Source organism: Mustela putorius, unplaced genomic scaffold (genome assembly GCF_011764305.1).
Source record: "Mustela putorius furo isolate JIRA1106 unplaced genomic scaffold, ASM1176430v1.1 tig00537227_pilon_pilon_pilon, whole genome shotgun sequence".
Taxonomy (NCBI): domain Eukaryota; kingdom Metazoa; phylum Chordata; class Mammalia; order Carnivora; family Mustelidae; genus Mustela; species Mustela putorius.
Genome location: NW_025422368.1, coordinates 32,850,528 through 32,873,940, shown reverse-complemented (window position 1 = coordinate 32,873,940; position 23,413 = coordinate 32,850,528). Strand labels below are relative to the sequence as shown.

Below are 23,413 nucleotides of genomic sequence, written 5' to 3'. Positions count from 1 at the left end.
AACTTGTCAAAGCACTAAGTTGTACACCTGAAATGAACGAGCATTGTGTTTCAACTATACCGCAGAAGAAATTGTCTTCCTCTAAACAGCCAGATAGCATTGGGCAGGCCCCTTCCCACCGCTGGGCCTTGAGTTTCCTCATTTTTATTAATTTTGAATCACAATATAGCCTAAGGTTCCTTCCCATTCTAAACACTCGTAGGCACTCTACCACTACTTCCTTACTACATCTCTCCTTGTCCCCCTCATCTGCTTCACCACTGAGAAGCCCAGCTCAGTTTGGCTTCAGTTATTACTAGGACTTCTGATAGATCTCCTGCTTAATGCTGCCCTCTCCCAGTCCAGGTCCACACCACCACTAGCTCTGTTCTCAAAGGAAAATCTACTCATGGCCATCTCATGCTTACCTGATTTCAGTGGTCCCAAGGTAGTGTCCAAACACCGGACGTGGCCTTCAAGACCCTTCCTGTTCCTTGAAGGTGCTGTGCTGTCCTCTACCCTGGTTTCCAGTCCCTCTTGCCTGAAATATCCCCTGCCCTCCAGCTTCATTACCAGCCAAATCCTGTTTATTGTCCAAGCATCTACGTCACCATCACTGGGTAAGGTATCCTTGTTACTGGAGTACTTTGTCATATTATTTGATGCTTCTTATTGTTACTGCTCATTAGAATGAATCCTCCTGAAGTCTGAAACCATTCTTCCCTGCTCACAATCATGATCTTGTAGCTAACACCAAGCAAGCACTGTGAATTATTGTTTGAATTATTCCTATTTGAATTCCTACTCTTATACTTCTTAGTTATTGATCAAATAATAATAATAATAATGAATTCTAAATGTTGTTTTAAGGATGAGGCATAATTAATCTAAAGCACCTCGAATAAACCGTGGCATATATTAGGCACTTAAGATACACTATTACTATTGTTATTCTTTTCTTTCTTTAATTATAGCACTTAGTATGGGCTTAATTATAATTACCTGATAACTAAAAATCTCTTTCTTACTTTGAATGCTAAAGGGAATAGACAAAGAAGTAGACATATTAATCAACTACACAAATGGATCAAATTAATGGTATTTCTTTATCCCAATGAAATAGAGAATCATATTGTTATGTACTAAGTATATATAATTAATCAAATGTATTATAAATTATGCAGCAATATATTTAGAAAATATTGTATTGAATTATCATAAAGTATGATTAAATTCTTCCAGTAAATGTTGTATGATTTGTTTCCTTGAAGCTTAAGCTAATGGAAAAGGCCTGGGAGAAATTGCCATTTTGAAGAAAACAGATCCTGGATACTTATAACCTAAAAGGAAATCTGGCATGTGTCTCTTAATATTCTTAGAAATTACTCATTGGTTCAGCATTTATTAATTTATAACTCTTCAAAGTTATGAATTGAAAGGGGTCCTAAAGTCCAATCTACCATCCCATATTTGAATCTCCATGGCACCGTCCTTGCCAAGTGGATGGACGGCCTCTGCTTGAGCAATTAGACCATTAAATCTCTATTAGTTCCCATAGCAACATAGCATTTATTAATGGTTTATCTATGAGTATATAGAATATATTCTCTGCAAATCAGAAACAGATTTACAGTGTAGTCATAGAGGGAACAGGAAGGTGAACAATGGATAAGGAAACAATAGAGTTATTAATAGAAATTTAGCTTAGGTTTTCTTTCTCTGCCAAGCATTAAATAACGACAGAGGTAGAAGTCACGACTTGCAAAAATCCAAATATGAGTGTTATTATGTGACTGGCTTATCGTTCACTCTTATACTCTTTCCCAATTTACAAATATTTTTCACTGTCTCCCACCCATTCTTCTCTTCTCTTTCTTTAATCGTTCCTCTTCATCTGATGCCTCCTTTCTTTCCACGTGCCCCCTTGACTATTTTCCTAATATCTTTCTTGGTTTGGCCAAATATTCTTTTATTTCTGTAATGCAAAGATATAATTTTGGTTTAATAGCCAGAAACTGAACTATCATTAAAAATATTCAGACATATTAAGAATAGGCTGGACAGACATATAAGAATATGTCATCAAAGTCTCCATTAATGTAGATTAGGTAGATGGATGATTTAGGTTTACAAATATCTGTTAAGTTCCAAATAGTAACACACTGCAACAAATAACAAGTGAAATCTGAATCTGAATGCCTGTCTTTTTTTTCTTAAGATTTTATTTATTTATTTGACAGAGAGACATAGCAAGAGAGGGAACACAAGCAGGGGTAGAGGCAGAGGGAGAAGCAAGCACCCTGCTGAGCAGGGAGCCCGATGCAGGGCTTGATCCCAGCACCCTGAGATCATGACCTGAACCAAAGGCAGGCACTGAGCCACCCAGGTGCCCCTGAATGCCTGTCTTGAGAAAGTTAAAATCTGGTGGAAATTTATAGACAGAACTAACTGAACACAGCACAAAACAGACCATAAGAAGCCATTCAAAGAGATGAAAATAAGGAATTAAAATCAAAGTGATACAAAACAAGAGAGAAGGCGAATATTATTCAGGGAGGAGGAAATAGAAATAGAGTAATTGGTAAATGGAAAATTAATGTTGACCATAAGTATTATATTTCAAGGTATTTAAGATAAGAAAGGCATGTTTCAGAACTTAAAATACATTAATATTAATTTTAAAACTCAGGGGCACCTGTGTGGTTCAGTCAGTTGAATATCTGATTCTTGATTTCAGCTCAGATCATGATCTCCAGGTCATGAGAACAAGCCCCACATTGGGCTCCTCACTGGGCAGGGAGCTAGCTTAAAATTTTCTCTCTCCCTCTTCCTCCACCCCTCCCCACTTGTGTGCTCTGTAAAACATTTAGTTAATTAATTAATAAAATTAATAAAAATCATATAAACCCCACACTCAGCCATTTATAAATAAAATATATTCATCAATAAAAGCACTGCATGCTATGACTTTACTAAATCTTTATTATGAATTAAATAAACACTTTGCAAATAAAAATATTTTATTAAGGCAATAATGAAGATTATTATAAATTGACCTAAGGTACATGTGTCAGGCGACAATGAACAGCTTCTGCCTTTAAGAGGAGAAACCTTAAAATAATAGGTAAAGGGGCGCCTGGGTGGCTCGGTGGGTTAAAGCCTCTGCCTTTGGCTCTGGTCGTGAACCCAGGGTCCTGCGATCGAGCCCCGCATCGGGCTCTCTGCTCAGTGGGGAGCCTGCTTCCTCCTCTCTCTCTCTCTGCCTGCCTCTCTGCCTACTTGTGATCTCTACCTGTCGAATAAATAAATAAAATCTTTAAAATAATAATAATAATAGGTAAAGATGTGGAAAGAAATTTAAACATTTCTGTAAAGAATCTTATTAAAAATTTTCACCATTGCTATTAGATTCTCTACCATTGAAGTTTTCTAATGGTAAAAACCACTTTTCAAGATTATCTCAATGATGCAAGTATTTCTATTTTTCATCTTTTAAGATAAATATTATAGACAGTAATAAGAAAATATTTAATGATGAAAAACCAATTAGCAACAAGTGCAGTATGTCAAGTAAAAGCAATGCTGTTTTCTTACCAAATAGCACAGCATCATTTATATAAATGCCATCCTTTCCCAAAGAATAGAATCCTTTCACTTGATGCAGTAAATTGCATACTGTCTTTTTACAGCTGTTCTGAAGGACACAGATATTTTTGAGCTTCATTTATAAAACATAAATATCAGACTGTTGTTATAGCCTTCTTGTAATTCAAATTAGCTTTAGTGCTGGCTGAACATATCACTCACCCCGTGGAAAGTAGAAATGGTGACAATTTAAAGCTAACATCATGAAATGAAGATGAATATATGAAATGTTACTTCAAATGGCTTAAGTAGATGCTATTAATACTTAACATGAGGATAGCAGGATCTTGGTAAAAGAAGAGCCATTTGAAATTATTTCTACTTCTTGTAGGAACAATCCACCTGCTTCTAGATGTGTCTTATCCTATGTACAAAGTGATGTGTCCTGGGAGAGATGTAGATATTGGGCTGTGAGGTGACGGGAAGAGAGAGACCATTTTTCAGGGATGGTTATAAAGGTTTCTCAAAGAAGGTGGCATTTGGCCAACAAACGCATCAAAAAAAAAAAAGCTCCACATCAATCATCATCTGGGAAATACAAATAAAAACCACAACGAGATACCATGTCACACCGGTCAGAATGGCTAAAATTAACAACTCAGGAAACAATAGATGTTGGCGAGGATGCAGAGAAAGTGGAACCCTCCTACACGTTGGTGGGAATGCAAGCTGGTGCAGCCACTCTGAAAAACAGCATGGAGTTTCCTCAAAAAGTTAAAAGTAAAGCTTCTGTAAGACCCAGCAATTGCACTACTGGGTATTTATCCAAAGAATACAAACACAGTTATCAGAAGGGGCACCTACATCCAATGTTTATAGCAGCAATGTCCACAATACTCAAAATATCCAGAGCCCAGATGTCCATCAACAGATGAATGGATAAAGAAGATGTATATATAAATATGTGTATATAACATATGATAAATATATAGGACTATTACTCTGCCATCAAAAAGAATGAAATTTCGCCATTTGCAATGATGTGGATGGAACCAGAGGGTTTATGCTTAGTGAAATAAGTCAGTCAGAGAAAGACTAATATCATATGATTTCACACATAGTTGGAATTTAAGAAACAAACAGAGGAGCATAGAGGAAGGGAGGGAAAAATAAAATAAGACAAAATCAGAGAGGGAGACAAACCATAAGAGATTCTTTTTATTTTTTTTAATTTCTTATCAGTGTACCAGAATTTGTTGCTTATGTACCACACCTAGTGCTCCATGCAATATGTGCCCTTCATAATACCCACCACCAGGCTCACCCAATTCCCACCCCCGCCCCTTCAAAACCCTCAGATTGTTTTTCAGAGTCCATAGTCTCTCATGGTTCATCTCCCCTTCCAATTTCCCTCAACTCCCTTCTCCTCTCCATCTCCCCATGTCCTCCGTGTTATTTCTTATGCTCCACAAATAAGTGAAACCATATGATAATTGACTCTCTCTGCTTGAATTATTTCACTCAGCATAATCTCTTCCAGTCACGTCCATGTTGATACAAAAGTTGAGTATTCATCCTTTCTGAGGAAAGCATAATACTCCATAGTGTATATGGACCACATCTTCCTTATCTATTCATGTGTTGAAGGACATCTTGGTTCTTCTTCATAGAAGCCATTGCTTCTATGAATATTGGGGTACAGATGGCCCTTCTTTTCACTACATCTGTATCTTTGGGGTAAATACCCAGTAGTGCAATTGCAGGGTCATAGGGAAGCTCTATTTTTAATTTCTTAAAGAATCTCCAGTGTTTTCCAAAGTGGCTGCACCAACTTGCATTCCCAACAACAGTGTAAGAGGGTTCCCCTTTCTCCACATCCTCTCCAACACAGCTTACTGCCTTCTTAATTTTGTCCATTCTAACTGGTGTAGGGTGGTATCTCAGTGTGGTTTTGATTTGAATCTCCCTGATGGCTAGTGATGATGAACATTTTTTCATGTGTCTGATAGCCATTTGTATGTCTTCATTGGAGAAGTGTCTGTTCATATCTTCTGCCCATTTTTTGACATGATTCTCTGTTTTGTGTGTGTTGAGTTTGAGGAGTTCTTTATAGATCCTTTTGTCTGTACTGTCATTTGCAAATATCTTCTCCCATTCTGTCGGTTGCCTCTTTGTTTTGTTGACTGTTTCCTTTGCTGTGCCATAGAGATTCTTAACTATAGGAAACAAACTGAAGGTTGCTGGAGGGGCTGTGGGTGAGAGGATGGGGCAACAGGATGGCGGGCATTAAGGAGGGCACTTGAGGTAATGAGCACTGGGTGTTGTATACAACTGGTGAATCACTAAACTCTACTCCTGAAACTATAAATAAATACATACATAAATAAACAAACAAACAAATAAAAGGTGACATTTTATAGAGATGTCAGTGTCAAATGGAAATGGATATTGAAGTAAGAGAAAGGATATTTCAGGCAGAAGGAATACAAAAATAGAACCACAGAAGCAAGAAAGTGCCTGGGGCATATGGAGCAGGGAGTTTGACAAATGTGTGGGACTCACGGAATTCCTGACAGGAAAGTGGTGGCAGGTAAGATGGGATAGTACATTTGGAAACAGACTATGGAGTGGGGTGAGTGTCATGCAAAGGAATCTGGTCCTAATTTGGTAGCGAATATTAAGCCCAGGGATTCTTCCCCGAAGTTTTTAACCCAGAACATTCACACGATCTGAACCCTGCTCTCGTGGGGGTGCTCAGAAAGCACCCAGTTCCACTAGGTACTTTACACACATTATCCAATACAGTCACCACAAAAGAATAGTTGCAAGAAGATGAGTGAGCCCATTTTACAGAGGAGAAGCTGTGTCAGAGAAGCTGCATAACTTGTCCATGCTCAACAGTCTGATAAGCAAAACATTTTTATGCTGAATTTTATGTCCCTTACTCTTCATAATCCTATTTTCATGATTTTATTGTTTAACCAAGATCTTGTGACTTCACAATTCTGTTACTATTCATAATTTGGTATTTTGTTTTTAAATATTTTTATTTGACAGAGAGACACACAGCGAGAGAGAGAACACAAGCAGGAGGAGTGGGAGAGGAGGAACCAGGCTTTCCACCGAGCAGGGAGCCCGATGCAGGGCTTGATCCCAGGACCCTGGGGTCATGATCTGAACCAAAGGCAGACTCTTAACAACAGAGCCCCCCAAGAGCCTCATAATTTGGTATTTTGGAGAAGAGAGAAAATGGGAGAAAGTTAGATGAGTTTAGAAGTCATTTTAATAAAACAATAAGAAATAATATTTCTAATTGAAATCATTCAATTGATTCAATGAATGATTCAACTGAATCATTCAATTCTGTCCATATATCAAGTAAAATCAAATCTGAGCTACCATTGTTCCTAAAAAATACATGCTGAGAAACTGCATGATTATTAATTTAGGATTTTATTATAATGTTGAGGACTCTAACACAAGTGCAAAATTAAATCCCTTTCGTGGTCTGTTAGGTTTCCTGTGATAATCAGAAACCTTTGCAATGTAGCTAGTAAGAGCTTCCTTAGCCAGATTCATTATTTGTAATTTCCACTTCTTTTAAACCACCAAAATAAAGCACTTAGTATGTGTGAGGCATAAAATATGGCAAGTATCTTAACTACATTTTTCTCAGTGTATTCTCATAACAACCTGTAAGGTGAGCACCCTTTTCCCATTTTATAGAAAAAGAAACTAAGGCTCAGAGAGCTCTGTGTGTGATGGCACAGAATTCAATGTTCAACTTTATTTGCCATTAAGTCATTACTCTTCCTATTACTTAAAGTGACATTCATGATTCTTGGTTGCAAAGAAATTAAGTAAAAGAAAGTCTGAAATGCAGCTCATGGCAGTAACACAGACTTTGGAATCAAAGGAATGTGGATCGAATTCTCTTGTCTACCATTTAAAAGCTATGTGATCTTAGATGTGCTATTTAATCTTTCTGAGGCTCAATTACCAATCTGAAAAATGCAAATAATAATATCTATTTCAGAGGGTAACTAAGAAGATTAAGCGAAGTAATGCCTAAAAAGTTCTTAGCACAAAGTACATTTTTAAATAAAAGTAAGCTCTAGTAATAGTAGCAGTTGTAGTGTGGTATTTCCTTGATTTCCAGGTCCCAGGTGCCATGTGCAATATAATCTGTTCCAAGTATTTGGTGCAGACCTCTCTTCTGAATTCTGGATCCGTGTATCTTACCACCTACTTGATGTTTGCACTTGGGTGTCCCACAGGCACCTCATACTCATTAGGTATCAAAATGAACTAAATGAATGGTACACATCAGTCTTCTCCTGAACTTGGTAATTCCTGTTGTCTTTCCTGGAGATGATGATGATGATGGTGATGATGATGGAGAGGATGATGATGATTTCATGGACACATGAATGAAATCATGGACCACATGAAATCAGTACCACAACCAGTGAATTCAAATCTCAGGGCGCTGAGTTCTGGGGAACGTACCCTCTGAATTGCTGCTGACATCACCATGGTCTTAACTACCTTCATTTCTTCCCTATTCTAGTTCGATTACACCTGCTTCCATCTATCCTCACCAAGGAGCTCTCAGCACTATATCCAGAAGGAGCTTCCTACACCCTTGAGACCTAAATAAAATTGGCCTTAAATCCTTTACCATCTCTGATGGAAGTCCACATTACTTTGGGATTTTTGCCAATTTGGAGGACGTTTGCCTTCTCACTTCCTCTTCCCCAGATGCCAAGATCCGCAAATAGCGCTTCCGTGCCCCAACACTTGGACGTGAAACGCAGCCTGTTTAGCAAGTTTCACAAACGACCCACTCACACAAAGCATTTGTGAGTCTAACAAATATTATCAAAGGTTGGCATTTGGGAAGATGGATAAGTGTTTACTATTCAAAATGCTAACTTCAAATGGAAAATTAGGCATTTCCAGTTTTAAAATGCTCTTTGACCTCCTCCATCTGGGTATTTCCACTGGCTGATTGCCCTTCTCTCTCCCAGCATCACTCCATCTTGCTGGCTCTTCCCTGTGTGTGTGTGTGTGTGTGTGTGTGTGTGTGTGTGTTTTTCCCTAGTCCCTTCCCTCTCATCTCTCCCTCTTCCTTTCTGGAATAAAGCCATTCTTTTCTTTGTAACTCGAATACTAGTTTGACTGGTTTTTTGTTCTTGTTTTTGTGTGTTTCCCTAGATTCTTCTTCTCACACCAGTTAGAGGATTCCCTTCTATCCCAAGAGGCTCATTATCAAGCACTTTTAGATTAAAAGTTCCCCCAATAAGAACTCAAGAGCCAGCAGTTAACGTAATATCTTACTTCTATTACAGATGCAAATCTGATTATTTCATGCCCCTAATAACCTATAAGTGGTTTCCCATTGCCTTGAGCATAAAGTTCAACTTTTTTTACAAGAACCTACAAACTATCCCATGATCCAGTCTCTAGTATTGGCCATTCTGATATTGTTCTGGTTTCTCAAATACACTGTGCTTTCTCTAGTTGCCAGGTCTTCAAATACATTGTTCTTCAGAGATCTGATTCTTTCTTCAGCCTCACTGATGCCTATCCTTACATGTTTAGACTCTTACTTCCACCAGGTTAGATCCTCTTGCTGAGGTCTTCTCAACAATGCCTTTTCCACTTGTAATTATTTAATTATCTAAAATGGTATATTTCCTCTCTTTTGCTGTAGACCCAAAGTCCATTGGGAGAGCAACCAAATTTCTTTTCTCAACCATTATATCCTTAGCACCAAGCATACAGTAAGCACTCAGTTTTTAAAAACTACATGAAGGTAAGCATTGAGCAAAGTCTGTATGTAAAGTATTGCACTTCATCTCCTTAAACTTCTGGGCTTATCTTTATCTGGCACGGTCTTCTAGGAAAACCATAAAGTCTCAGTGATGGCGGAGGGCATAAGAAACTATACGCATTGAAGACCTGTTGGTTTTGTTGCTGAGGATGTTAACAACTCAGGGGAGTTAAAGGTCAGCGCACACAGAAGGTCATGAGGTTCTCACCTAAATATGCTGTGAACTACATGTTTGGTAACTTGACTGCCCTCTTTGTTAGCTATCATCAGGATTTAATTAACTGGTGTCACAGTTGGAGAGACACTTGATGCCTGTGGGGAAATTTGACTGAACTCATCCATTCTAAAATAAATGATTAGCACCATCATCATTAGCTTTCAAGAAGTGGGACAGCTGCATTTTCCTAAGCATGTTTCTGAGGTAAAACTGTTTTAAAACTGGAAATACTGGAAAGGATAGAGAAAAGTTTTGGGGGATACAACATTCAGGTAAAATTCTACTTGTGAGGGCCTCATTTTATGAAAATAACACTTACTTCACAGACAGAATTCACCTGCCAGGACCCCCTATTTTTCATAACACATTAAGCCAGAAGAATGCTGCGTATTTTTAGAAGTGGCCTGATCATTGAACTGTTGAGAACAAATGCATTTTGTGGCTTCCTGGACTGTGACCCCACCTCCCCCTGAGTTAGTCATCATCCAGGCACAGCTTCCCAGGTCTTGGAGCTACTCAGCACAGTAGGTCCTGGAAACTGTTCCCATGGTAACCTTCAGTCAAATAGGGCAGCTCAGGCTGTCATACACAGGCATAATAGAACAAGAAATACTGGATGCTCTTATTCATGATGCCACAAAAACGGATGATACTGATTACTGGATAAACAGACTGAAAGACAGAATAGCTATTGAACCATATATGGATCACAGTGTTAGTGTCCTAAAAAGATATGACTTCTACAACCTACATGTCCTAAAGAAAATTAATGTGAAAACAATGTGAAAATCATAAATTTTGCAGTAACAATCAGGTTTTGCATTCAGAGAATCTACTAAATATTTGGTAGTGTGTTAAGTAATGCACACATAGAATCTCATTTGTTTCCCCTCAAAAATCTAGTTATTTTAGTGTTTCCATGATTTACCTGGAGCAACTGAGGCTCTCAGAATCAAAATGAGAGAATATCACTTAAGTGGGACTTGCACCAAGGTGTGCCTATCTCCAGAATTAATTAGGTAATTAATTAATCAAGATTTATTTACTTATTTGAGAGAAAGATAAAGTGTGAGCAGGAAGCGGAGCAGAGGGAGAGAGAGAGAATCATGAGCAGATACCCTGCTGAAAGTGGAGTCCACCGAGGGCTCCTTTGATCCCAGGACGCTGAGATCCTGACCTGAACTAAAACCAAGAGTTGGTTACTCAACCAACTGAGCCACCCAGCTGCCCCAGAATTTCTTTTTATCTCTCAAAATTGTCTCTTTTTTTTTTTTGTGATACCACCCTTTTGGAGCATCTATCAATCATAACCTAGAGGAATAAGTCATGGTTTGTGCTGAGGGAGTTCACCACCAATTAAATACAGATATGAAAAGTAGCATTTGGGAAATCATTCTGGCTCCAGGATCTGATCGTCTGGGAAGAGGAGCATAATAGAGTCATAAAATTCGTAGTTAAAGAATTGCCTTCAGTGCTAAGTCCTCCACATCATCATAAAGTAGCCTTGAGAAACCGTTTAATTTCTTCACACCTCAGTGTTTTCACCCATGAAATGAGATAATAACTTGATGGGATGTTTTGAGGATCAAATGAGAAAATGGATTCAAAAGTGCTTTAAAAAATATAAAATACTATACATGACTATTATTATATTTCTAAATAACACATTGAATTTTGGCACATCTCTCCAGCAGAGTGTTTCTCTCATTTAAAAAATGCCAAGTTAAATTCTTTCCTTAAGCATGTTTTGTTTAATCTCCAGGATTAAGAGTTCTATAGAGCTTGTAGTACAAGCCCATATTAAGAATCAGGAAATAATTACTGCATTAATATATATAATAAAATGCCACTTAACACACACATATATACCCACCCAGTAACTGATAAGTAAATGCCATCTGTATTTATTGTAAATGAATGCATGGGGAGTAACAGACTTTAGTTATCATTTCTGCATTCTGGGTGGGCAGAGCAAAGAGTATGGTCAGAAGCTGAAGGTCCAAAGATAAGATGTTTGTTGAAGGAAATGACACTGCAACAAATTCAGTCAGGTGTTGTAATCTGGCAGTCTCTGGACTGAGACTAGTCTGCAAAGGTGTTTTCTTTGGCCAGCATAGTTTTATTTTGTTATAATTTTGCTTTTTAATGATGCTTTTAGACAATGCATGCACCCTTCCATCAGCTAACTATTTCATCAATCAATCCTGTCACCCTAGATTGCTTCTCTCATTTATATGACCTGCCTGACAGGTGAGTTTGGACTCCTTTATCAAAAAGATGCAAAAAGAGATGAGGACTCTCTATCATGAAGTCATAAAAACAGAAGTGAGTGTATTTAAGCATCTAAAACATGAAAGGTTGACCTGGCGTGGATGTGGACCAAGGCACAGAGAAACCCATAGGTTCTACCTGTAAAGATACATTTAGGACACTTATATTGAAGTCTGGTATTACACAGCCAATTGTAAATATATTCACTCAGCAGGCATGCATCAACAGCTTGCTGAATGAGCTTCAGAGAAGTTTCTGGCAGTGCATTATAAGCTCTGTATAAGTTAGTGTCCTTTACAATGATAGTGTCCTCCTTATCATCATCATCATCATAGTCGCTATTATTGGTTAGACAGGACATTAGGAAGGACAAAGGCACATGATACCGATCTTCCTCTTTAGTCCTAAATAGAGCGAATCCCTAGCCTCTGGCACAATTCCTGATATGTGTTGGCTGCTCAGTATCTGAAGATTGCAGACGTCATGGAAAATGAGGGGGAGGCCACCATCCCTAGCCTTTGAGAGCAACATCCAAATTCTGTCCTGACAATTTCTGAAAGAGAGCTGTGAATCATTCTGAGAAAGTGTCAGGGGGAGCTCTGCCTTGTCAGGACAGCTCTGAGAACTTGATGTTCCTGAAGGAACTGAAAGGAAGGAAGATCTTGCTGGAAAACTTATCCCACAGCTGGACAGGAGGCTATGAATTCCACAGCATCTGCAGAGAAGTATAGCCGTAGTGCTATAGAAACACTGGACACCATTGATAGCACTATTGAAAAGAATTGAGCATCCCATTACTTATTACGTGGTAGCCTTAGCACAGCAGAATTTTCTAATTGTTCTCTCTAAAATGTCCTCTAATATGTCTAATCATTGATTGGATTGCCAGCTGATGCATTAATAATGTTCTAAGTGCACGTCACACAGGCAGATATGCTTTGACTAGCATTGGCTCAGACTTTCATCAGGTCTTACCTGAAGGGTTGCAACAGCCTCCTTATAGTCTTCTGGCCTTAGGTGGGCCCATTCAGGCAATCCCTATCTATACTGGTCCATGTTCCTAACTGTATTAATCTTTGTAAGCTGTGACCTAATTATGTCACCTTCCTGCATTAAAACAGACCATGATTTCTTTTGGCCTAAAAAACACCTAAATTCACAACTTGGACTCTATCAATCCTCCTCTCTGAAAGTGCTACCATGATCTAACCACCCAGAAGCCTGGGGGTCTTCTTCCCATTTCTTCAGATGATGCACTGACCTTTGTTCCCCTGGAAAACTCCTGAGAATTTTTCAAGCATCACTTTCAACTTGCAATCTTTCCTCATACCCATTGCAGAAACAGAATTAATTGTGTTCTCCTCTACATGTCTAGAGCACTGAACAATTCTCTTGTGTTGACTGGGACTTTTGGCTGTCAATTTTGGAAACCGAACTTAACTGACATAAGCCATCAACTGGGATTTATTCACTCAGGTCCCCAAACTGCACAGGGGCATAGCCTTAGGATGAATGAACCAGGGCCTTAGACCACATCCGGGATACTCCCTCAAGCAACTGTCTTTGTGGGGCAGAATGATAGATACTGACTTCTCCAGTTTTGCATCCATACGTACTTGGAGCTAGAGGAGAAAAAACTCTTCCCCACTAATTCCAGTTATAAAATTTCAGACAAAGCCTTCTAATGACAAGCTTGGTCCCCAGTAGCACCCCCTGACTCTCTCCATGAAGGGGGAACTGGGCACTATGATTCACCCTGACTGAGTCAAAGTACCTCTTGCTCTCATCTGGGAGTAGTGCACGGCTATTCAGAACTGCCATCAGGATCCCTTCTTGGCTTTATGGTGGGAAAGAAGCAGTGCTCCAAAACAAGAAGATATAATCAAGGGATCGCAGACAGACAGCAAAAACAGGCATCAAACAGTTTTTCCAAGTCTGCAAATAGTAACACTCAACATGCTATTATAATTATGCATTTGGGTGAGTCTCTCTGACTCGAATCTGAGCTCTAGGAGGTCAAGTCCGCCATCTTACTCAAAGCCTGTCACTAACACCCAGCAAAATACCTGATGCCAAGTTGTCTCTCTGCTAATGTTTATTTGTTGTTGAAATGATAGAATGGATAGCTCTCCAATGTAAATATAACATCAAGTGAATATGATCACAGAATTCCATAGAATTGTGAAGTTAGTTAAATGAATGTTTATAGAACTTCTTTAGTTGACAGGTCCTTGAGAGATTCACAACTTAACTAAAACACAAGAACCTTTGAGATACAGGTAATATTTATTGGGTTCATCCTATTAGTATTTTTCTAAAAAGCCATTTAATTCTTACCCAAATCCCATGAGTTTGTAGGAAACACCCCTATTTTAGAAATTAAGCAGTTGGGAATGCCTGGGTGGCTCAATCAGTTAAGCCTCTGCCTTTGACTCACGTCATGATCCCAGGGTCCTGGGATTGATCCCTGCAATAGGCTCCCTGCTTAGCAGGCAGTCTGCTTCCCCCTCTCCCTCTGCTTGCCACTCCCTCTGCTTGTGCTCTCTCCTCTCTCTCTCTCTCTGATAAACAAATAAAGAAAATCTTTAAAAAAAAAAAAAAAAGAAAAGAAAGAAAGAAATTAAGCAGTTCCTTGCGTTTTCCCATGTTATCAGATAATATGTTGCAGCAAAGGAGTAGAAACTCAGGTCCTCTGATTCCAAGTCTATAGCTGTGTTCTTAAGCAGATTATTTAACCTCTCTGAGTAAAATGGGGAGAAAGACACTTACTTCTAAAGATTGTTATAAGGAAAAAAGGAAAAGTTATAAAATGCCAAGTGCAAAGCATGGTCTAGATTAGGGAATAGATAGCTAACAGTTGCTATGTTTGTCAGAGATGGTGGAAGACTTCCTACGATGTCAGACTGGAGCATGTGAGACCAGTTCTCTTCTTGTCCCACATTCCAGGTACTCATCGGGCATTTTTCTCCTCTTTAATGCTGCCCACTCTCTCTCCAGTAGCTTCTGTCCCATGCGACTGGCCATAGAGCAGGTTACAGGTTCCCCTTCCTTGCTGAAGCCAAGCACCCCATCTCCCTTTGCTGCCTCGAGCAGCCTACCTCTCCTTCGGGAAAGAGAACTACTGGGAGACATAAGGATGCTTGGATTCTAGTCCTTGTTCCGACATCAATTAGCTGGGTGACATTTTGCACCGTTGTTCTTTCAAGTGTGAAATGAGAGTGTTGGAGCAGAGAAATTTCTATATTAAATTGTATTATGCTTAGGAAATCTCAGTAAAAATATTTTCATTGCAGAGTCAAGCAAGACTATTACCCGGTTTCAAAAAAAAAAAAAAAATTTTTTTTTTTTAAATACTTCTCTATCCACCAAATAAATCCATGCTGGCCTTGCCTAAATTGAAATCCATTTCTGTAACTTTTAACTCTTTCTTCTTGCTTTACATCTCGGCAGGGGTTCTGTGCCTGCAGCAAGCATCTGGAATCTTCTCCCGAATATAGATTCCAGGAAAAGCTGAAGCACAGAGGACAGAGAAGAAATGGTATAATGACATTTCTTTAGGCTCACTGCCTAGACTCACTTGGCCTTCTGCCTTCTTCTCATTAGTCCCACCGACTGAATCTGATTAGCCTGCCCTGATTTATTTTGGGCAACCTGGGAGCACATGGGCCAATGCTTATATTCATGGCTGATATGATCATCCCCAAAGCTGTCGTTAGATTTTGGAAGATTAGTCCCTTTCCCTGGAAGATTGCTGTGTCTATGAAGCATCATGACCCATTAGATACGTATCTCTTAAACACTTTGCAAAATGGAGATCATGTATCCCTCTTTTCATTATCACAAAATTTTTTGTTATTGGCTATTAAAACAGAGCAAAAAATTCATAATTCTGAACCTGATGTTTGTACAGTTACTGTTCTCTGAATTAGCGAATCCGTTTCCATAACCAATAATGAATAAAAGCCAGAGTTCAGTGTTATTAGATATTGGATGCTTGGTTTAGCTTCGCAGTCCCACCTGGATCGCACTTGACAATAACGGTGGGTCACATTTTCTGTATGTTTGTTGTGTTTTTCAAAAGTACACAGTTTTAGAGACCCACCTATGTGTGTGATGATGAGAGACAATGAGGAGAAAATGACTTTTTTAAAAAAAAGATTTGGGTTTATTTATTTGACAGAGATCACAAGTAGGCAGAGAGGCAGGCAGAGAGAGAGAGAGGGAAGTAGGCTCCCTGCTGAGCAGAGAGCCCCATATGGGGTTTGATCCCAGGACCCTGGAATCATGACCTGAGCTGAAGGCAGAGACTTCATCCCACTGAGCCACCCAGGTGCCCCAGAAAAGGACATTTTAAAAGTCAATCCAGGGGCACCTGAGTGGTTCGGTTCTTAAGAGTCTACCTTCGGCTCAGATCATGATCCCAGGGTCCTTGAGATGGAGCTCCATATCAGGCTCCCTGCTCAGCAGGAAGCCTGCTTCTCCCTCTCCCACTCCCCCTGCTTATATTCCCTTTTTTTTTTTTTACCATGTCTCTATCAAATAAATAAATGAAATCTTTAATATGTTTAATATATATATTTATATACATTTAATATTATATATATATATATATATATATATATATATATTTACAAATACTAGGACCTGTAAGAATTAGTTTTCTAAAACAAGTAAATAATAGGAAAAAAAATCAGTACTTTTTTTTAGGTACACTTAGAGCCTCCTTTCTGATACTGATATGTACTGTAGGCTTGATTTGGCTACTGACTATATGGGCGGTACCATTAGGTTAATTCTAAGAGGCAAATGTCCACATATAATTTTAATGCAATCAGCAATTCTTTCATTCATTTAACAGAGACTTTCCAGACTGAGTGTTAGGAGAACAAGTCAAGAGGGGAAGAGATACAGACATGTGGACATAATGAAGCTCAGTTTCGGTACTGGTGTAGTTCAGTGGTTAAGAGTCCAGACTAGAGGGCACCTGGGTGGCTCAGTGGGTTGAGCCGATGCCTTCAGCTCAGGTCATGATCTCAGGGTCCTGGGATTGAGTCCTGCATTGGGCTTTCTGCTCAGAGGGGAGCCTGCTTCCCTTCCTCTCTCTCTGCCTGCCTCTCTGCCTACTTGTGATCTCTCTCTGTCAAATAAATAAATAAAATCTTAAAAAAAAAAAAGAGTCCAGACTAGATGTGTGACCTTGAGCAGGCGACTCAATCCTTCTGACCCTCTGTTTCCTTAACTACAAACTGACATTGATAAAAATACCTATCTCATCAGGTCATTCTGCGTATTAAATGAGATGACTATGTTTATAGACCTACCTAGCTTCGTATCTGGATCCTGGTAAGTCCTAACCAAGTTTTAGCAATTGTTCTGTCCCGCTTTCACAGAAGAGAGATCTGAGGCTCAAAGCAGGGAAACAACTTCCCAGACACCATATACCCCGAAGATGAATTAAAAGCAAAGCAGCAATGATACAACGTGTGTGAGTCTTATGGGAGACCAGAGAGCAGAAGGACTATTCTGCTGTATAGTACAGGAAAGAATCAGGAAGGAATATTTAAACCGACCACACCATGGCTTTTCAAATACTGTCCATAAACATTGATCTAGAATCCTTAGAGCGGTTTTCATTCCCCCGACCACTGCCTTTTCCAGTTACCCTCAGTCTGGTTCCTTCTTCAAAGAGTCTGTTAGCTTCTCTGACTAAAGACTGGGTAACATCTAGTGAGGAGGATTATCACAGGATTTTCAGTCTTGACTTTTTAAATTATTATTATTTTCAGAACTGACAGGTGAAACGTGAGAGAAGAAATAACTGTTTTGCAACATTCTTCTAGAATTTTCCTAGGATACCACAGCATTACTCCTTCCAGAGTGCTCCATCCGTATAGTTTCTCCAGCAGAGCTGAAACCAAGAATTCTTCTGGAAGTCAAGTGCCAAGATGATTTTCATTCATTTCATTCTTTACTCATTTCCACAGTGTTTATTTTGTGTTTATTACATGACACAATCCAGGAACTGGGAGCAGCCTTTCAATGGAGAAGAATCAAAAATAAAATCCTGAGTAGATCCATAGTCATAAGAGGGTTAAGCTCTCTTTTCCTTGAACACTAAAATACCTGGGTGATGCTTATCACAAACATTAGTTTTGGAAAAACAAGCTCAGCATAATTTTATTGCTAACAATCTCAATTTGACCTTCATTTCCTTTTGTTTTTCTCTTTTCTTAAACAGAATGCCACAACATTCCATGTAACTGTTCAAGATGATAATAGCATCGTTGTGTCTTTAGAAGCCTCAGATGTCATGAGCCCATCATCTGTATATGTTGTGAAGATAACTGGGGAATCAAAAAATTACTTCTTCGAATTTGAGGACTTCAACAGCACTTTGCCTCCTCCTGTTACCTTTAAGGCTAATTACCATGGTCTTTATTATATAATCACTCTGGTAGTGGTAAATGGAAATGTGGTTACCAAGCCATCCAGATCAATCACTGTGTTAACAAGTAAGCATCATTTGGAGTATTGTCCTCTGTGTTTCTTCTTTGGGCATATTCTCATGGGGCTCTCACTGAAAGAACATCAGCCCGGGATGGCAAGTCCAATCACCTTTAAGTCGAGCGGCATAAATTCAAAGTTCTGCTTTTTGTTGAAAATACGGTTTTGTGCCAGCATTTGATGTTTAACTGTTACCTTCTGTTAAAGAAAAATCTGTTTCAAACCCAAAAAAGTAAACCTCAATGAGACAGTATATTTTCAGGTTGAATAATAATTTTAGATTCATGATTGGACCATGTAATTTTTTGATATATAACTGAATAGTATGATTATAACTAAGCTATATTTTTCCAGAACACATACTCTTATATTAAGTCATTTGGGTTTTGAGACAAGGAATTTATACTCATATTTAGCCTTCTCAAAATTAATTATACATTTTTAGCTGAGAGAGAGAAAAAGATATTATTTATCAGTTTCTATTCTTGACCTCACCCTCCAAAAAGCCTTGGCTTCCACTGCCCAAGAAAAATACCCAAAAACCCCTCAAATCATTGGCATTTTAACCTTCAGTAGTTCATGTCTTAAACCATTAATGCTTACATTAAGAATTTTTAGGAGTAATTCTAACTATATGTGATTTTTACTTTTCTCTCTGGAACTTTAATACCTAATATCAAATTGAGATATGACTTTATCATATCTGTTGATGAATATGTTAGAAGAAGAAATGTTATCTATAAGATGGCAGAGTTTACCACTAGAGCAATTTAATGGCTCAGTAAAGTTCTTTTTGCTTATTATCCTTCAGTGCTAATTTTCCAGTGGCTGTGATTTTCTTAAATGCCAGCTACTTGAAGTCATTTTCGCCACAAACAAAGAAAAGGACATAGTGATTTTTTTTCTCTTGGGATAAAAGGAAAGAGAAACATCAGGAAGCAAGAACTCAGAATCAAGCTAGAAGACATATTTTTAATATGTCTGTCAAAAATTAATTAATGTTTCCCTTCGCAGAGTCCTAGAATCAGAATCCACTCCTAAAAAATTAGGAGTGGAATGACATAAACCCAAGACCTTCAAGGTTTATAAATATAATGAGCAAATTCAAGACCTAGTAGAATTAAAGGAAGAATCTTCCTTTTCTAAAATACCGTTTTAAACAAGTTGCAGAGAGAGGCGAACTGGGCATTAATAGGTCCCGGTAGCAGATCTAGGTAAACAATGGCGATAATACAATTCCTTGAAATCCAAAACTGTGCCTTACCATCTTCACAATCTCATAGACACCTAGCATTAACTTTACACTTAATAAGTGTTCAATAAATATTAATTGAATTCCGTTGAACAAATAATAGAAGAAAGAACTGGCGCAGGGGTGAGGGGAGACTAAGGCATAAAGCAAAATAAAAGTGTAGTTCTTGTTGTTGACCTAACGTTCATTAGCATGTGCTTAGCTACTCCAGACCAGAAAAAGCTCCAACAGTCAGGCCCTTAGCTGATGATTCATAAAGTCATTTGACCAGTAAGCTAATGATTAGTAAATGGTAAGTAGGCACATAATAAGAGATTTCCATTATATCTCCTGGACATTTTAGTGTGTGCAATGAGTTGTATTCAAAATATTTGTTTATTTTCTTTTGTGATTTTTTTTTCAACATGTGGGCTTAGCAGGTGTGCTGCTGAATATCCATCTTGCAATTTTTCAGAGACCCTTTTATTCATTTCTAGGTAAAGTCTGTTGTGATCAGAGAACATACTTTATGTGATTTCAGGTACTTTAAAATTGTTGCAGTTTGTTTTATGGCCCCAAATATGGTATGTCTTGGTGTGTATTCTGTGGGCAGCTGTTGGGTGAAATTTTGATGAATTTCAATTAGGTCAAGTTGGTTGTTCAATCTTCTCTACCCTTACTGATTTCCTGTCTACTTGTTCTAAAAATGATGGTTAGTGGTATGTGAAAATCTCCAAATATATCTATTGTCTTTTTCTTTTACTTCTTTTAGTTTACTTCTTTTAGTTTGTACTTCTTCTTTTCTACTTCGTTTAGTTTATGCTTTACATATTTGAAATTTACATGAAGTTTGAAGGTTTTCATCTTTACACTTCTGAGATTATTTTTATGATTATGTTAGTTTCAGGTATACAGCACAATGATTTGATATTTATATATTCTACAAGACGATCACCACAGTAAGTCAAGTTATCGTTGTCACCATTCAGTCTCAATTATTTTTTCTTGCAGTGGAAGCACTTAAGATTTATTCTCTTGATGACTTTCAAATAGGCAATACAATATTATTGATTACAGTAACCATACTGTACATTACATCCAATGACTTATTTATTTTATAACTGAAGTTTGTACTCCTCGACCCCCTTCACTACTTTTGCCCACCCCACCACCCCTCTCTCCTCTGGAAACCACCATTCTGTTCTTTGCTTCTATGAGTTTTTCTTTGCTTTGTTTGATTTCTAGATTCCGTATGTAAGCGGGATCATACAGTATCTGTCTATCTCTGTCTAACTTATTTCACTTCACAAAATACCCTTAAGTTCTGTCAAGTTGTTGCAAATGGCAAAATTTGATTCTTTTTTATGGTTGAGTAGTATTCCATTCCTCACAGATATATCACATCTTCTTTATCCATTCATCCATTGGTGGATGCTCAGGTTGTTTTCATATCTTGGCTATTGTAAATAATGCTGCTATAAACGTGTGTGTGTGTGTGTGTGTGTGTGTGTGTATACACAAATACATATACATATTGTATACATCTTTTCAAATTAATTTTTAATTTTTTGAGAAATCTCCATACCGTTTTCCATAGTGGCTATTCTAGTTTACATTCCTACCAAGAGTGCATAAGAGTTCCTTTCCTCCACATTTTTACCAATACTTGTTATTTCTTGTCTTTTTGATAATAACCATTTGAAAGGTGTGAGGTGATACCCCTTTCGATTTGCATTTCCCTGATGCTTAGTGATGTTGACTATCTTTTCATGTGTTTTAGGGGCCATCTGCATGTCTTCTTTGAAAAAATGTCTAGTTAGATTCTCTGATGATAATAACAATAATTAGTAATATAATAGTGATATATCACTAATAAGTGTCCTTTCTTTTTAGCTTAGAGAGTCCCTTAACATTTCTTGTAAGGCCAGTTTAGTAGTGATGAATTCCTTTAGCTTTTGCTTGTTTGCAAATTTTTTTCTCTTTCAAATCTTAATGATAACCTTGCCAGAAAGAATACTCTTGGTTAGAAATTTTCTTCTTTCAGCACTTTGAATGTATTTGCCATCCCCTTCTGGTCTGTAAAGTTTCTGCTGAAAAATATGGTAATATTCTATTTATTTATTTATTTATTTATTTGAGAGAGAGAGTGAACAAAGGCAGGGGAAGCAGTAGGCAGAGGGAAAAGCAGGCTCCCCGCTGAGCAAGAATCCTGATGCCGAGTAGATCCCAGGACCCTGGGATCATGACCAGAGTGGAAATCAGACACTTGATTGAACCACCCAGGCTCCCAAATGCTAATATTCTTATGAGATTTCCCTTGTATGTACCTTCTCTTGCTCCTTTTAAGATTCTTTCTTTATCTTTAACTTTTGACATTTTGATCATAATGTGTCTTGAGGGGATCTCTTTCAGTTTTTCTTATTTGGAATTCTCTGGGCTAAGTAGCCACTAATTTTTTTTTAAAGGTTTTTTTTATTTATCTGACAGAGATCACAAGTAGGCAGAGAGGCAGGCAGAGAGAGAGGAAGGGAAGCAGGCTCCCCGCTGATGTGGGGCTCAATCCCAGGACCCTGGGATCAGGACCTGAGCTGAAGGCAGAGACTTTAACCCACTGAGCCACCCAGTACCCCAGTAACCACTAATTTTTAATTTTATTTAATTTTGATTCATTCTACGTTTAATTAAAATAACCACAGGTGGCTAACAGCTATTTTATTGGACAGACAGTTCTATGCTGTCATTGAAAACACATCTAGCCTTTATGAATTTATTAAAATCTATCTTTTTTCCTGCTTTAATGGAGCCCCCCTCCTCCCACCATGCTCTGCCAAAGGTGAAGCAGTTAATGTCCCTTCTGTTTGCAGGGGGTTTGTCACTCTTGGGTATTTAGTTCATTTGGTTGTCTTGTAATCTCAGATCTCTGCTAGATTCAAGAAAAATCATGATCTCATTAATTATTTGGCTTTTTCTTCTTGTTGAGGGCTGAGAGAGTGACATTGACTTGTAAATTTCTACATCCTATGTGGAAGAGGAAATCTGCATTGATTTCTAAAAAGCAAAAACTAACTAATGATGGTTTCTTGTCTCTCCTACTGTATCTCCTTTTTAAAGACTCAATTACATCACCCTCGATTTTAAAAGAGAAATTAGGTTCAGAATATAAGAATTGGGAATTAAGGCACAAATATTTCTGTGACCTTATGCATGAGGTGACATTTGATTTCAGCTTCCTCCTTTAAAAAAGAGGGAATTAAAGTACGTGATGACTAAGATTAGTTTTGAGCTCTAAAATCACGACTATTTGTCAGTGAATGATGCATTTTTGCCATCTTTATTTTTATAATGGGAAGCGTTTTTTAAAGTTTAGGAAACATTAATAGTATCTGCTCAAAGAGATGACACATTACTCGAGATTAAAAGGGTATATTTGGTGCAGTCATTTATTGTGTGGTAGATAACTTGTCTTGATGAAATAAGCAGTGACAAAGTAATTGGCTCCAGGGCCATCCTTTGATAGTTCTCTATAGCTGTCCTGAGTCTGGTGCTCTTAGAGAATGCTGAAAAACATGGCAAAAAATAAATTCAGCACAAAGAAGACATTTGGCCAGCTCAAAGGAGTTTCACAACCCTTAAGCTCTGACATCTGATTAATATTTAATTGATTAAGAATTTTCAGTATATTGTCTGCATTTTGGAGAGAAGTCATTTTTTCATAGATAAAATAACACACGAAAACAATTGCTTACAGATTGGAGAAATGTTCTTACCCACTGCTGTCTTGTGTGTTAGT

The 23,413-nt window shown here is 38.1% G+C and overlaps 1 protein-coding gene across 2 annotated transcripts in view; it reads left to right on the top strand.

Moving 5' to 3' along the window:
• Window positions 1-23,413, top strand: part of PTPRO (protein tyrosine phosphatase receptor type O) — a 243,832-nt gene that overhangs the window by 108,970 nt on the left and 111,449 nt on the right. For both annotated transcript variants that reach the window (XM_045073123.1, XM_045073124.1), the window contains exon 2: window positions 18,127-18,400. In XM_045073123.1, the coding sequence (XP_044929058.1) occupies window positions 18,127-18,400 (274 nt within the window). The remainder of the gene's footprint in view (window positions 1-18,126; window positions 18,401-23,413) is intronic.